Source organism: Triticum dicoccoides, chromosome 7B (genome assembly GCF_002162155.2).
Source record: "Triticum dicoccoides isolate Atlit2015 ecotype Zavitan chromosome 7B, WEW_v2.0, whole genome shotgun sequence".
Classification (NCBI taxonomy): domain Eukaryota; kingdom Viridiplantae; phylum Streptophyta; class Magnoliopsida; order Poales; family Poaceae; genus Triticum; species Triticum dicoccoides.
In genome coordinates, this window is record NC_041393.1 from 699,622,904 (window position 1) to 699,640,169 (window position 17,266).

At 47.7% G+C, this 17,266-nt stretch overlaps 1 protein-coding gene across 1 annotated transcript; it reads right to left on the reverse strand.

Moving 5' to 3' along the window:
* Nucleotides 1-2,241: 2,241 nt before the first annotated feature.
* Nucleotides 2,242-3,180, reverse strand: LOC119340054 (chaperone protein dnaJ 8, chloroplastic-like). Its single transcript, XM_037611965.1, has one exon. It carries the CDS (start codon nt 3,120-3,122, stop codon nt 2,457-2,459), a length of 666 nt encoding a protein of 221 aa, XP_037467862.1. The 5' UTR covers nt 3,123-3,180; the 3' UTR covers nt 2,242-2,456.
* Between the last annotated feature and the right edge of the window lie 14,086 nt (nt 3,181-17,266).

Sequence of the window (17,266 nt, forward strand, 5' to 3'; positions counted from 1 at the left end):
TTCATCCAATCGATCGGCTTCAGTTAGCAGGAGTAGTGAAGGAATCGCTCCATCGGGTTCAGTTAACAGCCATCGATCGATCCCTCGGGTTCAGTAACGCGTAGCCTGCAGTGCAATCACTCGGGTTCAGTTATAGCCCAGCGCCTCGCTCGGGTTCAGTTAGAGCCAACGCCTCGCACACACCGTAACCGGCAACTCCCCGAAATTTTCCTCCCCCTCGCTTCTAACACAGTTTTTTCCGTCATGGACGGCCCAAAGAATGTCATGCAGCTGCGTCTCCGGCCCGCCCAGGATGAAAAGCCCATTTTCTGTCATGATTTTTTGTCATAGAAATAGGAGCCCACCACATCTATGATGATACCGGGTTTTGTCACAATTATCGTCATAGAAGTGTCATATGTATGACAGAAAAAAAATTCGTTCGGCCCAAAATGTCACGGATGTGTCTTTTTTTTGTAGTGAGAGGTGGGACTAAAGTTTAGTCGCATAGTGCTCACCTAGTAGGAGTTGGACCTCCTTATAAGGGAGGTTATTTCCCCACATATATGAACATGAGAACAAGAAAGACATACACACGCGCTCCTCCTCCGTCGCCCGCCTCACCGCGCCACGTCGTGCGCGAGAATGAGTCAAGCTGTTGTCTAAATTTTTGCCACGCACAACTGATATACGAAAGGTCATAGGGGAGCCGAAAAGTTTTTCTGTACTGGAGATTGAATACGAACGTTGCACCCTTCAGCTGCTGCCTATTCGTTTTGTCTGCTCTTTTGCTTCACCTCCTGTGGCTGCCTATTCGCCTCCTTATCATGTGCCTATAAAAGAGAGGTCGCTCCTCTCCAGAGAGACACACCAAAACAACACCTTCCTCACGCCGTCGAGTTCCATAGCACTGAGCTACTGCTACGATCTTTCCCATCCCGGCTTGCGGCGTGCACCGCAGGTCGGGACAGTAGACCTCCAAACTCCACCTCTTTGAGTCCTCTACGGGAGAAGGGTGATAAGGTTTTTGAGGAGCGCTCTACGTAACTACTAACCTTTTCATCACGGACACCGACCACTACTTCCTGAATGACGGCTTCTTCCCCGTCGGCGGCCTCTTCGACGACATGGGTGACAACGTCAGCGCCAACACTACTGCTACTGCCGCAGCTCAGTACATGTTCATGTTCTTTTTATTCAAGTACCTACTACAGTTTCTTCTTCTAGTATCTGCTCTACATATGTTCTGTTCTAGTTCATATGTGCAAATGCTATTTGTGTTCTCTCTGTTAGATTGCATGACTTGTTCCATCTCTGCTATAATATTCATGTTTTATCTGGTATTTCTATGGATTAAATCATATGGTAAATTGCTCATATTTCCAACAGTACCTCACCGAGACGGCTTGTCGTGCTGCATCGCCATGCCTCGTGCCTCGACCTCACTCTGAAGGAACAAGGTTAGGGTATTTCAAAAGCGTCCTTCATTTTTTTCCGACCTTAGAATAAAATAGAGTAACCTTCTCCTCTAATGTCAAGCTAACAAAATGATCGATAAAAGCATAAATCCCTTAGACTCGATGTACTAATGATTGATAAAAACAAAGATTGATAATGTACTTGGCCCGACGCGGTATACCAACGGGAAATGGGTTTAAAAAGTTTGTTATTTTATAAAATTGCATCACCCTGGCTGGACATATGTCTGATCAAAGGTTTTGCACGTCATAGGCATTAGTCATTGATTGATGTGAACTTGGATGGATGGAGGGAATTTATCACTAATTGACATGAATCAGTGAGTGACAACTATAGTTAACACGTCCCCTAAGAAAAACTATAGTTAACACATCGTGGCTAATCAATATGGATATAGTACTACTTGAACAACATATCCCCTCGGGTCCCAATCAAGCCGCATTCCTGAAATCTTGTACCCATGTAGCATCACATGACAAACTCTTATAAAGGCAATTTTTCTGTACTAGATGTGTGGCCCATAGAACACAAAGTGGGTAGACAAGATAACAGTTGCTGCAGAAGAAGATGCAGGCAGGGTCAAACTCAAACACCCAGTGGTAGCATTTCATTTTCACCTGCAAGAAACTGGAAATGGATGGCATTTTACAGCAAAGATCTGAATCCATTTCAGCTGCAAGCATCCACTTGTCAGTGCCAGTGTGCCACTACCACTGAAAACGAAAGATGCGTCCCCTTGTTCGAAATCCAAATAGAAAGAGGCGTTAATCGTGAGCCACAATCTAGATCAACTCCTGTTATGTTTTATTGTATTGACAAGGAAATTGAAAATGTTCCAATTACACTTTGTTTGAACCCTGAATTTCTTTCTACGTTTCTTCCCTCCACAATAAAACAGGGGAGAGAAGCAGAGAGCCACGTTTCACAAATTATTTACAGCGCTGCCGCCTCTGCCATGCCAGGAATGGCCGTTGGCCGTGCACGCGGCCCTTGAGACTTCAGAAGTCGGAGAACCAGTCGTCCTCGTCCTCCTCGTTGAGGTAGTGGCGGTAGCGGTCGAGGTCCTCGTCGGCGAGGCCGTAGCGGCGGCGCCAGTACTCGAGCGTCGCCTCCGCCTCCCGCATGTTGCTCATCACTTTCTGGTACGCCGCGTTGATCCGCTCGAAGTCGATGCCGTCGTCTTGGCGCACGACGTCCGGGTGGTACTGCAGCGCGAGGCGGTGGAAGGCCTTCTTGACCTCGCCCCTGGATGCCCCCGGCTGCAGCCTCAGAGTGCGGTAGTGGTCCTCCTCCAGCACCCTGTACGGGGCCGCCGCCGGCCACCTTTCCCGCGTCGCCCCGCACCTCACCGCCGGCGACGACGCCGCCCTACGCAGCCGCCCCACCGCCGGCGACGCCGAGGTCGACGGCGCCCGCAGGCTCAGCGCCATTCCTCCTCCTCCTCCGGCGACAGCCATGGATGTGCTGTGCGCGCACGCGCGGCAAGAAACGGAATCGATCGCAAGGTCGATCGACGGGGATGAGCCGCGGCGGAGCTGTGGGAGGCTGGGAGTTTTGGATCCGGATGTGTTGTTTCGTCTGTTGACCGCGTGGTGGAGCTGGAATGGTGTATTGCTGGAGGCCTGGAGCGGATGTGTCTGCCGCGTGGTGGAGCGTGGGTTCATATAGGGCGGAGGAGGCGGTTGCGGTTGGTTGGGGGTGCCGGCTCGCCGGAAGGAGCGGCACGTTTGGGCTGGCCGGTGTTTCCCACGTTGCCGTTGCTCGCACGTTTCGCTGCAGACAAAAAGCTCGGCGAGGGAGGGGGACACCGCGGCGTCCATATCCGTTCCGTTGCCTTGCCGCAAGCCGCGTGTGTACTATTCCTTCCGTCTCGAAAGAATAGGAAGCTTTCACGTGATGTAAAAAAAATCATGTTTTACAATTTTCAGCACTCAACAATTGACCGGGTACACATTGAAAAGTTTCAAAAAAATACTAGGAAATATACTACACTTTTTTTTATTCTAGCACATTAGTTTGTGATTTACCTAACCATATTAATGTGATTGTAAATAAATGTTTATCAAATCATGTCTGTGATTTACCTTATATTTTGATGAGAAATTTCTTAAGTAAATTAAAATAAAATTGGTTCAACGGGTAAGTAAATTAAGGTGATTGACTATCATAGGGAAAAGGTTGGATGAAGCGTGGTGGAAAGAAAGTGAAAGGTGAAACCTTAAATTCTTCTTAAGTACTTGGACAATGCACGTGCGTTGTAAGATGATATAAATATTCTTGTCTGTCAGCTTGTGATTTACCTGCCCATATTAATAGGATTGTGTAAATAAATATTTATTAAATTCAGTCCATGATTTATCTTATATTTTGTGAGAAGTTTAATAAGTAAATTAAAAATGGAATGGACTCAAAATGTAAGTAAATTAAGGAGATTGATTATTATAAGGGGAAGGTTGGATGAAAGGGTCATCGGAATAAAGATGAAATAATAACCTTACGTTCTTTTTAATTAGTAGAGATTGAGAGAGAAAATTATATATGGTATCAGCATAGGGCGACCGTAACAAATGCCTGAAAAAAAAGGGACAATGTTGTTTATATATACACTATTTGGTGTCCAATTTCTTGGGAAATTCTAGAAGAACCATGAAATATATCATGGATCATTTTGTTGAAATTATCAAAATTGAAATTTGTTTGTGTTTTATTGTAAAAATACATTTTTTTTCATCAGAATCAACAAACTCACCCACTATCTCTCAAAATCTCATGAAAATGTCCTAAATTTCTTATTTCTCAACCCTTCTATGGGCTTTCTCAAAGGATGGTCGAGAGGTGAAAACACACATTGTCCCCTTCTTTTTGAACAAACCATAGACATCAAATATATTGTTGGGTCTTTAAATTCTTTGACCGCAACCCTATTGTGGTACTACCATTTAGGTGATCTATTCCCAGCTACTGTGATTGTACCATTTATGTGATTTATGGGGAGATCTAAATATACACACCAGATTTATGTAGTGCTCTCTCTGTAACTTTTTATAATACGTTTTAAGAGTCTATGATAGTGTTAAAACCGTCTTATATTAAGTTTGAAGTGTTAATTATACAAATACTTATGTTTTACGGCATTCAAAATCCCCCAACAACAAATTGATGAATAAATAGGCAGTTTTTCGATTAAATTAATCCATGAATAAATCGTGAGCATGACATGAATAGCATTGATAACACACTGATTACGATCTAACAGAGCATGTACTACGCACATAGTAGAAACATCTACGCATATCGCTAGTACTGCTACAACAGAAAGAAACACGAGAGGGATAAGCGATGTATACCCAACAATCGGCCACGCGGCGGTGGTGACGGTGGCAGCAGCCGCGGCATCCTCGACGGCCTTCTTGTCGGCCTCGGCCTTCTCAGCGGCGGCACGGTTGGCGTCGGTCGACATGGTGATGACGAAGGTGATGCGGACGTAGATGAACAGAAGCGAGCAGTCGCGTAGTCGCTACCCAAAAACCTAATCGCCCCTCTCCCGTACAGGATTCGGAGAGGCGGGGTTTCGGAGGCCTGCTCTCCCGTCAACCGTGTACGCGGTGAATGGGATGGAGTCACCGGCGGCGGCAGCAGCAGAGGAACGACGTGGGCGTGGAGGCGGATATGCGTTTTGTTCTCGCGGCGGCTAGGGTTGGCAGCGCCCCACATATATATGTGCGGCCGCACGTGGAGAGACATGGGCTGAACCCACGTCCAAGTCTGTAGCCCACGATCCGACGTCTCAGATTGTGGCCCTACCTGTCAAAGACTCTCCGTTCTTGACCGGCAAAAAGAAGCGCATAGGAGTGAGCTCGGTCGGCTCAATCCCGCAAGGAGCGGCGCGTCGTGACGAGGCGTGGCGTGGCGTGGCGAGGCGAGCGGAGGAGGAGGAGTGCGCGAGGGCTTCTTTTCTTCTCAAGCTCCAATAGCATGAGGGAGAGAATCCCTTATAAACCACTCCAACTCTTCTTCCACTAGCATGGTGGGACTAAACTTCCCACCACCTTGTCATGTGACCTACATGGGCCCTTAGAGATTAAATCTGAAATTGTCATATGGGCTCTAGGCCCATCTCATATTTCAACAATCCCCCACCAGATCTCAGGGGCCCACTTTGTCCTTTGTTCCAAACGCTGTTTTGATATACCAACATCTCAGTGGAGAACGATTAAGGTTGAGCTCCACCTAGACCAAGTAGTTACACTCCTTCACAACTGAACAATGGACTATGCCTTGAATTGTCAGTTTGGCGTCAAGAAGTTTCACCACAAGTCTCACTGATACGAGGCTGCCGAAGGCCGACCCCTCGGGTGGAGCATATTAGTCACACTCCTGGCCTTTTCATGAGCTTGCTAGAGATCACCCCAATCTCATAGACTGTGACCAGCAGTTGGGCTCATATAGGTGTGTTCCTCCAAAGATCGCTCTGTAGGATAGCATCTTGCTTATACATATAAGCCTTGGAACACATTAAGACAGTAGTCATCCTTCCATACAGTTTCCGAGAGTATTGCATCTCCAATGGAGTGGGTTAGTAAAGTTACTCTCCTCAGTTCACCACTGGCTTGTTTTCCCAGGTCCTACTTCACGGGATCTCCGATCACATAGGTTGGGTTACTACCATGGCAACTCATGTGGGTCTCATACCCATCTCCCTCGATGCACTATCTATCACAGCACGCGATAGCCCTTTTGTAAAGGGATCTGCCAGATTCTTAGCCGTATGGACATACTCCAACGCTATCACTCCGGAGTTTCTTAATTTTCTGACAGCTTTTAATCTCATTCTTATGTGTTTATTGGACTTCATGTTGTCCTTTGAACTCTTCACCTTGGTGATGACAGTCTGATTGTCACAGTTCATAAGGATAGCCAGAACCGGTTTATGAACCAATGGCAAGTCCATCAAAAGATCATGAAGCCATCCTGCTTCGACACCAGATGTGTCTAATGCTGTTAATTCTGCTTCCATTGTTGATCTCGTTAAGATCGTTTGCTTGCAAGACTTCCAGGAAACAGCGCCACCTCCAAGAGTAAACATATATCCAGTTGTGGCCTTCATCTCATCAGCATCAGAGATCCAATTCGCATCACTATACCCTTGAAGTACCGACGGGTATCCGGTATAGTGAAGTCCGTAGTTCATAGTACCTTTTAGATAGCGCATAACTCTCTCAATAGTATGCCAATGTACATCACCCGGATTGGAAACAAACCGGCTCAGTTTTCTCACAGCAAACGCGATGTCAGGCCTCGTTGCGCTTGCTAGGTACATGAGTGAACCAATGATGTGGGAGTATCTCAGTTGATCCTTAGCTGTGCCTTCGAACTTTCGAAACAACACACTAGGATCATATGGTGTTTGAGAGGGTTTGCAGACCGAATATCCAAAATGGCTCAACACCTAATGAGATTGCAGAAGTGTGATCCCACCCTCATTATCTCTCAGTAGCTTGATGTTCAAGATAACATCATCCACACCAAGGTCCTTCATCTCAAAGTTCTGAGACAGAAACGACTTAACCTGCTCAATGACTTTGAGGTTGGTTCCGAATATCAGTATGTCATCAACATACAGGCACAGTATGACTCCTTCGCCCCCACCATGGCGATAGTATACACATTTGTCAGCTTCATTAACAACAAAGCCAACAGATGTCAGAGTTGTATTAAACTTATCATGCCATTGCTTAGGTTCTTGCTTCAGGCCATATAAAGATTTCAGCAACCTACACACCTTTCTTTCCTGACCATCTATCACAAAGCCATCTGGCTATTGCATGTTGATTTCCTCATTAGCTCTCCATTCAGAAAAGCCGTCTTAACATCCATCTAGTGGATGAGAAGACCGTGCGAGGCCTCCAACGAGAGTAATACTCGAATGGTGGTCAGTCTAGCCATAGGTGAATAAGTATCGAAGAAACCTTCCTCTTCTTTCTAGTCATAGCCCTTGGCCACAAGCCTAGCCTTGTACTTTTCAATCGTACCATCGGGCCTAAGGTTCTTTTTGAACACCCACTTACATCCCAATGGTTTGCAACCATAGGGACGCTCAGTGATCTCCCATGTCCCGTTAGCCATGATGGAATCCATCTCGCTACGGACCGCATCCTTCTAGTAGTCAGCTTTTGGAGAGGCATACGCTTCTGAAATAGAAGTAGGAGTATCATCCACGAGGTACACGAAGAAATCATCACCAAAGGTCTTTGCAGTCCTTTGTCTGTTGCCCCTACCAAGGGTTTCCTCGTCATCCTCCTCAGGATTTTCATCATGTGTTCGTTCATAATATTCCATAGGAATGGCAGGCTCAGGAGTCTCCTCAGATTCCTGTCTAGAAGTGCTTTGTACATCTCTCATGGGGAAAATGTCCTCAAAGAATGTAGCATCCTTAGACTCCATAATTGTACCGACCTTCATGTCAGGTACCTCAGATTTCACTACTAGAAATCTATAGCCAACACTATACATAGGGTAGCCCAAGTTAACACAGTCCACAGTCTTTGGTCCAAGCTTATGCTTTTTGGGGATCGGCATATTAACTTTCGCCAAGCAGCCCCAAGTATGTAAGTACGAGAGTGTTGTCCTTCTCTTGGTCCACTTCTCATAAGGAGTGATCTCGTTATCCTTTGTCGGAACTTTATTCAGGACATGACATGATGTCATTATAGCCTCCCCCCATCATGCCTTGGATAAACCCGACGTATCTAACATGGCGTTAACCAAATCAGTTAGAGTACGGTTTTTCCGCTCGGCAACCCCGTTTGACTGGGGTGAGTAGGGAGGCTTCCTCTCATGAATAATACCGTGTTCCGCACAGAAGGCATCAAACTCTTTCGAGAAGTACTCTCCACCATGATCTGACCGGACTCGTTTAATTTTCTTTTCGAGTTGATTATCAACTTCTGTCTTATAGATTTTAAAGTAGTGTAGAGCCTCATCTTTGGTATTTAACAGATACACAAAGCAATATCTAGTGGGATCATCTATCAGAGTCATGAAATATTTCTTTCCACCTTTAGTCAACACACCATTCATCTCACAAAGATCAGAATGTATGAGTTCAAGTGGCGCCAAGTGTTTCTCCTCTGCTGGCTTGTGAGGCTTGCAAGGTTGCTTAGATTGCACACACGAATGGCACTTAGAGCCTTTGGCTAAAGTGAAACTCGGGATTAAATTTGATTTTGCTAGCCGCGTCATAACTCCGAAACTAATGTGACAAAGACGTGAATGCCAAACTTCAGATTCATTAACACTCGAATGAATATGGTTCATGACTTTATTACAGAAATCTGTGAGGGAAAGGTGGAACATCCCTCCGCTCTCATAAACTTTTCCAACAAATAGTCCATACTTAGTAACAACTAATTTATTAGACTCGAATACCAACTTAAACCCTTCACTACATAGAAGGGAGCCACACTACAAGAAATATGTCAACTTGTGACCACCACTATTGATCACTAAATGGTCACTGTTTTCAATTTGTGACCTTTTTGTGACAAAAAATATAAGGTCAAAAGCTGGCCGTCATTAACTGACTATAGCGAACTTTCTTCTGGAATGCTCGTAGACATTTATGACCAAAATATGTCTACCGTGGCGTTTTGGTCACTAGCAACCTCCCCAGGCCACATAGGCATCCAGCGTGGCAAGCTGATGTGGCACAAGATTCAGCCCGGTCCAATTCGGTTTTCTACATGGGCCTAGCCCAACAATTCGGCCTTTTTACTATATATTTTTTCTATTAATTTTCTCTAGCTACATGGGCCTGGCCCAACAATTTGGCCTTTTTATTTGGTAGGCATAGCCTTTTGCGGTCCATTTCATTTTTATTTTCGAGGGTTTTTGTGGTCCAGTTTTTAGATGGGTCGCAATTGTCAGATTTTTCCTGGCAGTGGATCCACATCGCTTTTTAAGAAGTATATATCAAACAGAAAGAAGAAAAGAATATAAAAATCTTCAAATAACAACCAAAATAGGTTTATTACAATATATTCTGTACAGAACAGAACATGTGAAACTCCATACACTTGTTCACATCACAACAACCAGTTTAACCTACAAAAATTGCATGCCCAGGTACTTAAAACTTCACGTACATAACCATACAATATTCCACACAATCACAAATATTGCGATTGAAAATAAAACTCTCTGCCAAGTTAAAGCTAGCTACTCTTGGATTGGTGTAGCATCCGTCTTCTCTGCTTCTGCTGCAGTCTCCTGTTAAACAGAATAACAACAAATCGAGTTAATAAACAAGCTTGAAGCAGTGTGGGAAACAAAAGCATAAAAACAAACTAATGTCTCAGGTATAATCATAAGATAAATCTGTGTTGAAGCACTGTGTTTAGATGTATTCTAATTAATATCAAATGTGTAATGTAAGGTGTTGTGGATCAGTGTATAAGAACAACAGTTTGTAAATAATAGGAACAACTTGGTATTACACATAAACCACTATACAGATTTTAGCTTTTCTATCCAAGTACAAATAGCAAAATGGAACATAGGCAGGTTGCTTATATTTGACAGAGCTAGCACATAGATACAAAATAATAATGTTTGATACAGAAATTAGTAATATCGGAATCAGTAAGGTCCTTTCTTAGTGCTATGGGGATTAAGAGCATGCACACGGAAAGCTAATTGGCAAAAAAACTTGCTGGTCTTATACAACTCAGTTATATATGCACGACTCACAGCTCATGACATGATACTAAGAGAGAACATCATAGAGACTCAAGAAGATCCTAATATAAAGCTATTCAGACCATAACTTTCACATCATAGGGACACAATAGTGTATTACAACACTGTCCAGATATAAAAACTGAGTAACCAGCAAGCAATCAGATTGAGAACAAATCAGTTGGGGTTCTTAACTTTCAGTATGCAGTATATCTAAGAAGTCACACTATCTAAATGCCTAGAGGAAACAGATTCACAGTACTAAGCAGGGGAGAAGCAACACAAGATAACTTGTCAACAGTCTTAGCAAGTTTTCTACTAATGGCCTAGAAGCAACACAGGAACTAGAAGCAACACAGGAACATGCCAATGCACCCCAGGTTTTGCAGTAAGTTCTACATAAAATATTCACTTTTGACAATCCATGACTATGTATTGTGTTAGCAAACAAGAACAGAAGGCAACCTTGCGAAGTGGAACAAGAACAGAAGGCCGCCACATGAAGAGGTGAGAGGCTCCCACAACAATGGTTGCACCTTGCGAGTGGAGCAGGAACTCCCTTGACTGCAGGAACCGCAAAACAGGTTGTGTCAGTGATGAGGAAGGCTCAAGCAGCAAGATTTATGGTGGATGTGTTGCTACTGCAGTGCAGACTATTGCATACCAAAGCAGAATGATTCAATCAATTAGGCAGGCAGCGAGTCAATCAAAATCAGCTCTCCTGTCGACGAGGATCATCTGGATGGAAGAATCGTCAGGGCAGACAGACTTGAGCGACTCCACTGAGAGTATCCGGTTATCCTCATGCACGTTGGTGCACATCAACCACACAAAAGGGGCCCATCCCTTGGATCAAGTAGAACCCATCCGGTATCGCGTTGTTGTATGATAACGAGTCGTTTACCTGGGAAGTGAGAAACTACGTTAAGCTAGAGTAATCACAGTATAAACAGAATACAAAACATAAGGGTCACACTAATTCGGCAATAGGGGCGTTTAATAGAGCACATGACGTTCTAAACTATAACAATTATGGATGGATGGATAGCACACAAAAACTAGATAGAACTAATGTTCAAGTATTGCCATTATTAAGCAAAAGATTACAGGCACAAAAGGGATTTCAGGAGCACTACAGTGCTCGATATATGATTTGTGCAGAACTGCAGATACAATTCTGTGAAAGCACCACCTCTAGTGTCATCACTTTGATCCAGGAACCAAACCAAACTGGACTGACCGACCGACTGAGAGTGGCTGGAGAGGACATGAAGCTCACAAATTCCATCAGAACAACAAAACAATCTATTCTTCTTTAGTTACAAAAGTGTGACTCGGGGCGGTCCGATACATTGAGATATCTTGTTAGGCTGCAAGCACCATTAAACGAAAAAATAGAAGAGGAAAACAAACTGCAGCAGAAACACACAAGCTAGTGTATTCATTCGCACAACACTGGAGCCTCAAAAATTGATGGTGTACTTCTTCCAGCACTTAGTGTATCCAAACAACTGACTGACATACAACACCCTGCCACAAACAAGACGCACACATTGTGACAATAGCTTCAGAGTACTTACTCTCTAGCTTGGCTTCTGGCTTTCTAACAACCGTCCTGCAAGCAGAACTATTTCGATGCATGACAAAGCAACATAAGCCCATAGCGATGAAGTACAGAGTCATGAGCCACGTGCCTGGTCGATGTGTTGGAGCAATCAGAGTTCAGAGATGCTGCTGGTGCCTAGTGTACGTACTGAAGGATGGTGTATTTGAATCAATCAATGGACGAATGAACGTGGTTTGGATGTGCTCACCTATAGCATGCTGTATGCAGGTGCTGCAAGCAAGAAGGGCGCGGAGGAAGAATTCGAAGGGGTGCCCGAGCGTTGAGGTCCACCTCGAGCACGGCTGAGGGAGTCCTGGATTAGGGGGTGTCCGGATAGCCGGACTATTATCATCGGCCGGACTCCAAGACTATGAAGATACAAGATTGAAGACTTCGTCCCGTGTCCGGATGGGACTTTCCTTGGCGTGGAAGGCAAGCTTGGCGATACGAATATGTAGATCTCTTACCATTGTAACCGACTCTATGTAACCCTAGCCCTCTCCGGTGTCTATATAAACCGGATGGCTTTAGTCCGTAGGACACAACAACCATTACAACAATCATACCATTGGCTAGCTTCTAGGGTTTAGCCTCCTTGATCTCGTGGTAGATCCACTCTTGTAATACCCACAATATCAATATCAATCAAGCAGGACGTAGGGTTTTACCTCCATCAAGAGGGCCCGAACCTGGGTAAAACATCGTGTTCCTTGTCTCCTGTTACCATCCGCCTAGACACACAGTTCGGGACCCCCTACCCGAGATCCGCCGGTTTTGACGCCTAGACTTGCCATCTCTCAGATTTGATAAACGGCCGCACAGAAGGTAATATTTTAAATTAATAAGCGTTGCTTAGCGCATATGAACAAAGTTTTCAGCGCACAGGATAACACATTGCGAATTTACTCAATAATTACATCCCTGGGGCACTCATCCATAATCTTGCGTGCACCCTTCAGGACAGTCTTATAGTACATCTCGGGCGTACGATACTCCTTGCCCGCTGGTGGCGCGTCAGTGATTAGCTTCTCCGCATCTAGCTTGCCCCAATGCACCTTTGCGCGGGCAAGGGCCTGACGAGCACCTTCAATACAGGCGGAGCGCTTGATAACCTCCACCCAGGGGCACCCATCCACGAACCACCGCACGAGGCCGAAGTAGCTCCCAGGCATGGCCTCTCCAGGCCACAGCCGGACTATGAGGCCCTTCATGGCCTGCTCAGCTACCTTGTGGAGCTCGACCAGCTGCTTCAGCTGGTCGCTAGGGGGCACCGGATGGCCGGCTTCAGCGTACTGAGACCAGAAGACCTTCTCCGTTGAGCTCCCCTCCTCGGCTCGGTAGAACGCGGCGACATCAGACACGCTGCAAGGCAGATCTGCAAACGCCCCTGGAGAGCTCCGAATTCGGGTAAGTAACATGTAATTTACATTCACATGCTTGCTTTGCATGAAAAATGCCTTACCGGCCGCTATCTTCTTCACCGACTCAATCTCCTGAAGGGACTTATGGGCCTCAGCCTTGGCGGCTTTGACACTTTCGAGAGCCGAGGCAAGCTCGGACTCTCGAGTCTTTGAGTCACGCTCCAAACTCTCATGCTTTTCCATGAGAGCCTGGAGCTCTTGCCGAACCTCCGCCACCCGCGCCTCCTGCTTTTCTCGCTCTGCCCGTTCCGCCGCCGCATTGCGTTCGGCCGCGGACACGGCCTCCTTCAGGGTTGCCACCTCGTTCGTGGCCCCTGCAGTACCCACGTTATCCTTGTTATTTTTTGTCGCAACCTAAATCCTTTTCTGTAAGGTACAAATTCAAAGTGGTATTACTCACCTTCTTTGTCCACGAGTTGCTTCTTGGCACGACCGAGCTCTTGCTCGGACCGCTCGAGCTCCTGCTTCAAAGCACCGACCTCCGCAGTCAGTGCGGCAGAGGTCAGCAGCGCAGCCTACAACCCATATTAACATAATTTTTTAGCAACCCTGCGTATATCTTTTTCTTTAGATCCTCAGTCCGGCTTTTCTTTCCGATCACCGAACCGAGCATCAGGGGCTATGCGGTATTACATTGCATATTTTTAACTTCTTACCTCAAAGCATGATAGAAGGCTACTGCAGGCTTCGGTCAGCCCACTCTTGGCGAGCTGTACCTTCTGAATCACCGCACTCATAATAGTGCGGTGTTCTTCCTCGATGGGAGCGCCTTAGAGTGCCTCCAACAAATAGTCCGGCGCCTCTGGTTGGACGGAAGCCGCCGGCGTCACGGTCTTGCCCTTCTTGCGAAGGGGCCGCCGGCTGGACTCCGGAACCACTGCGGGTTCCGACATGGAGTCCGGCGCAAAGTCCGGGAGGCCGCCTTGTGGCGCCTCCGGAGCCTCCCCCTGATGGGTCCCTTCTTGGGATCCCACCTCGGCGTCCTCAGCGTCACGAGGGGTGGAGGCGGTCGGGATGGAGTCTACATCCGACGGAGCCAACGACCCGCTCGATGAAGCGGGGAGATCGTCATCGGCCGGACTACAGGCAGCATGCGGCATTATAATGACACTATGTGAAACAAAAGAGAAATTGTAAATCATTCAGGAATTCGGATACTTACGATCTCGCCGGAGGCCTGGCCCTTGAGGGCCATTCTTCGTCGCCAACGTTGACGTTGGCGGAGCTGTCCGGGGGAATAGTCCTTCCCCTCGTGGACCCTTCGGCCTCCCCTGTTGGGGAAGCCTTCCTCTTCCTCTCTCCCTCCTCTAGGAGAGAGTCCTCTTTCTCCTCCTCATTTTCGGGGGAGGAGTCCGCCTCGGAGTCGTCGGACACCTGAAAACGGGAACTCTTTCGAGTACCCATGGCCTCCTTCTTGGCCTTCTTCTCGGGCACCACGTGCGGTGCCGGAACCAGCAGCCCCGCTAGACGGGCGTCTACTGGGTTTTCTGGCATAGGAGCCGGGCAGATGATCTGCTCCGCCTTCCTCATCCATTCCTGTCAAAGGAAAAGGGGAAATTGAAACCCGCATAGAGTCAAACTATGAATAGCAAGTGTCCCGTAAAGGGGTAGAATCACTTACCTCGTCAGCTTGGCGCTGCGAGCGAAATCCGCGATCTTCGGTGGCGGATGCGGGGGCTTCGGCGCCCTTGAAGAGCACTTTCCAGGCATCTTCGTACCTAGTGTCGAAGAGCCTGCTCAAGGTCTGGTGCTGTGCCGGATTGAACTCCCACAATTTAAATGCCCGTTCTTGGCACGGGAGAATCCGGCGGATGAGCATGACCTGGACCACGTTGACAAGCTTGAACTTCTTGTTCACTAGCCTCTGGATACAGGCTTGGAGTCCGGTCAGCTCCTCCGAATTACCCCAGGTCAGGCCGCTCTCCTTCCAAGAGGAGAGCCGCGTGGGGATCCCAGATCTAAATTCGGGGGCCGCAACCCATCTAGGGTCATGCGGCTCGGTGATGTAGAACCACCCCGATTGCCATCCCTTGATGGTTTCCACGAAGGCACCCTCGAGCCAGACGACGTTGGGTATCTTACCCAACATGGCGCCTCCGCACTCTGCCTGAGTGCCCTTCACCACCTTCGGCTTGACATTAAAGGTCTTGAGCCACAAGCCGAAGTGAGGCTGGATGCAGAGGAAGGCCTCGCACACGACGATAAACGCCGAGATGTTGAGGATGAAGTTTGGCGCCAGATCGTGGAAATCCAGGCCGTAATAATACATGAGCCCCTGGACAAAGGGATGCAGCGGGAAGCCCAGTCCGCGGAGGAAGTGGGGAAGGAATACGACCCTCTCATGGGGCCTGGGGGTGGGGATGAGCTGCCCCTCGTCGGGCAGTCGGTGCGCGATGTCGCCGGATAGATATTCGGCGCTGCGCAGTCTTTCGATGTGCCCCTCCGTAACGGAGGAGGTCATCCACTTGCCTCCCGCTCCAGACATGACTGGGGAAGGTTGAGACGAGATGAGCGGGCTTGGGCGATGGAGCTCGAGTGCGCGGAGATGGATAAGCAAAGGAGGAAGAAGGCGTAGGTGAAAGGGTGGATCCTAATCCCCTTATATATGGGTGGACGAAGTCTATGCGTCCCCCACCAGCCTGGTAAAACTTGCTTATCTCCCAAGCTCAACCATCAATGGCGCGGTTGGGTTACCCACGTCCGTATTGATGAGAATCCCGGAATAAGGGGGGAACACGATCTCTGCTTCGACAAGACGTGCCAAGGAAACCGCTTCGCTAAATGCGCTGAGGCGGTAAAGTAAAAAACGATTCAAGTAAGGGCTTGGTAGTGGTGTGACGTCATGCCGCAAAAAACGTCAGCAGATTGAACTTGTGTATATATTATTCTCTCTACGGTGGAATGTGGAATTTATTTTGCAGAGCCAGACACTATCCTGGTGTTCACAATCTTCTATGAATTATTCGGAGGAGGAACCCGCCTTGCAATGCCGAACAATATGCGCGCCGAACTCATCGTCATTGAAGCCTGGTTCAGGGGCTACTGAGGGAGTCCTGGATTAGGGGGTGTCCGGATAGCCGGACTATTATCATCGGCCGGACTCCAAGACTATGAAGATACAAGATTGAAGACTTCGTCCCGTGTTCGGATGGGACTTTCCTTGGCGTGGAAGGCAAGCTTGGCGATACGGATATGTAGATCTCCTACCATTGTAACCGACTCTATGTAACCCTAGCCCTCTCCGGTGTCTATATAAACCGGATGGCTTTAGTCCGTAGGACACAACAACCATCACAACAATCATACCATAGGCTAGCTTCTAGGGTTTAGCCTCCTTGATCTCGTGGTAGATCCACTCTTGTAATACCCACAATATCAATATCAATCAAGCAGGACGTAGGGTTTTACCTCCATCAAGAGGGCCCGAACCTGGGTAAAACATCGTGTCCCTTGTCTCCTGTTACCATCCACCTAGACACACAGTTCGGGACCCCCTACCCGAGATCCACCGGTTTTGACACCGACAACGGCCTTCTCCACCACCTGCGACTCTGAAAACAAAAACGGAAGTAGCGGGGTCAGCGGGGCAGTAGGCAGACGCGGCCTAGATGTGTTGAAGACGGGAGGGGCTGAAACACCCCGAGGCTGAGACGGGAGTCGAGGCTGCAGCTGTGGAGGTCGATAAGGACGATGGCTACGTCCTTGTTGCACGCCTCACTGAAACCAACCAACCAAACCAGTCACTCAATCACTCATCAGAGACGCATTGGAGTAGGAGAAGGGAGCGGGGCAGGGAAGTTACCAACGGGTGAAGGCGCTTCCGTCGCGCGCGTGCTTGAGGACGGTGGCCTCGACACGCTTGCGGAAGCGGGGGGCGTTGCCGGCGGTCGCCATGGAACTGGACGGATCTAGCTGGATCTCTCTTGTCGGCGCTGGTGGGGGAGAAGGGCGGCGAGTTCGTCGGTGGGGAAGCCCGCCGCCGAGGGAGACGAGGGCCGGCGGCGGGTTGGGATGGGATGGAATCAAGGAGGGAGAGGGCAGAGGA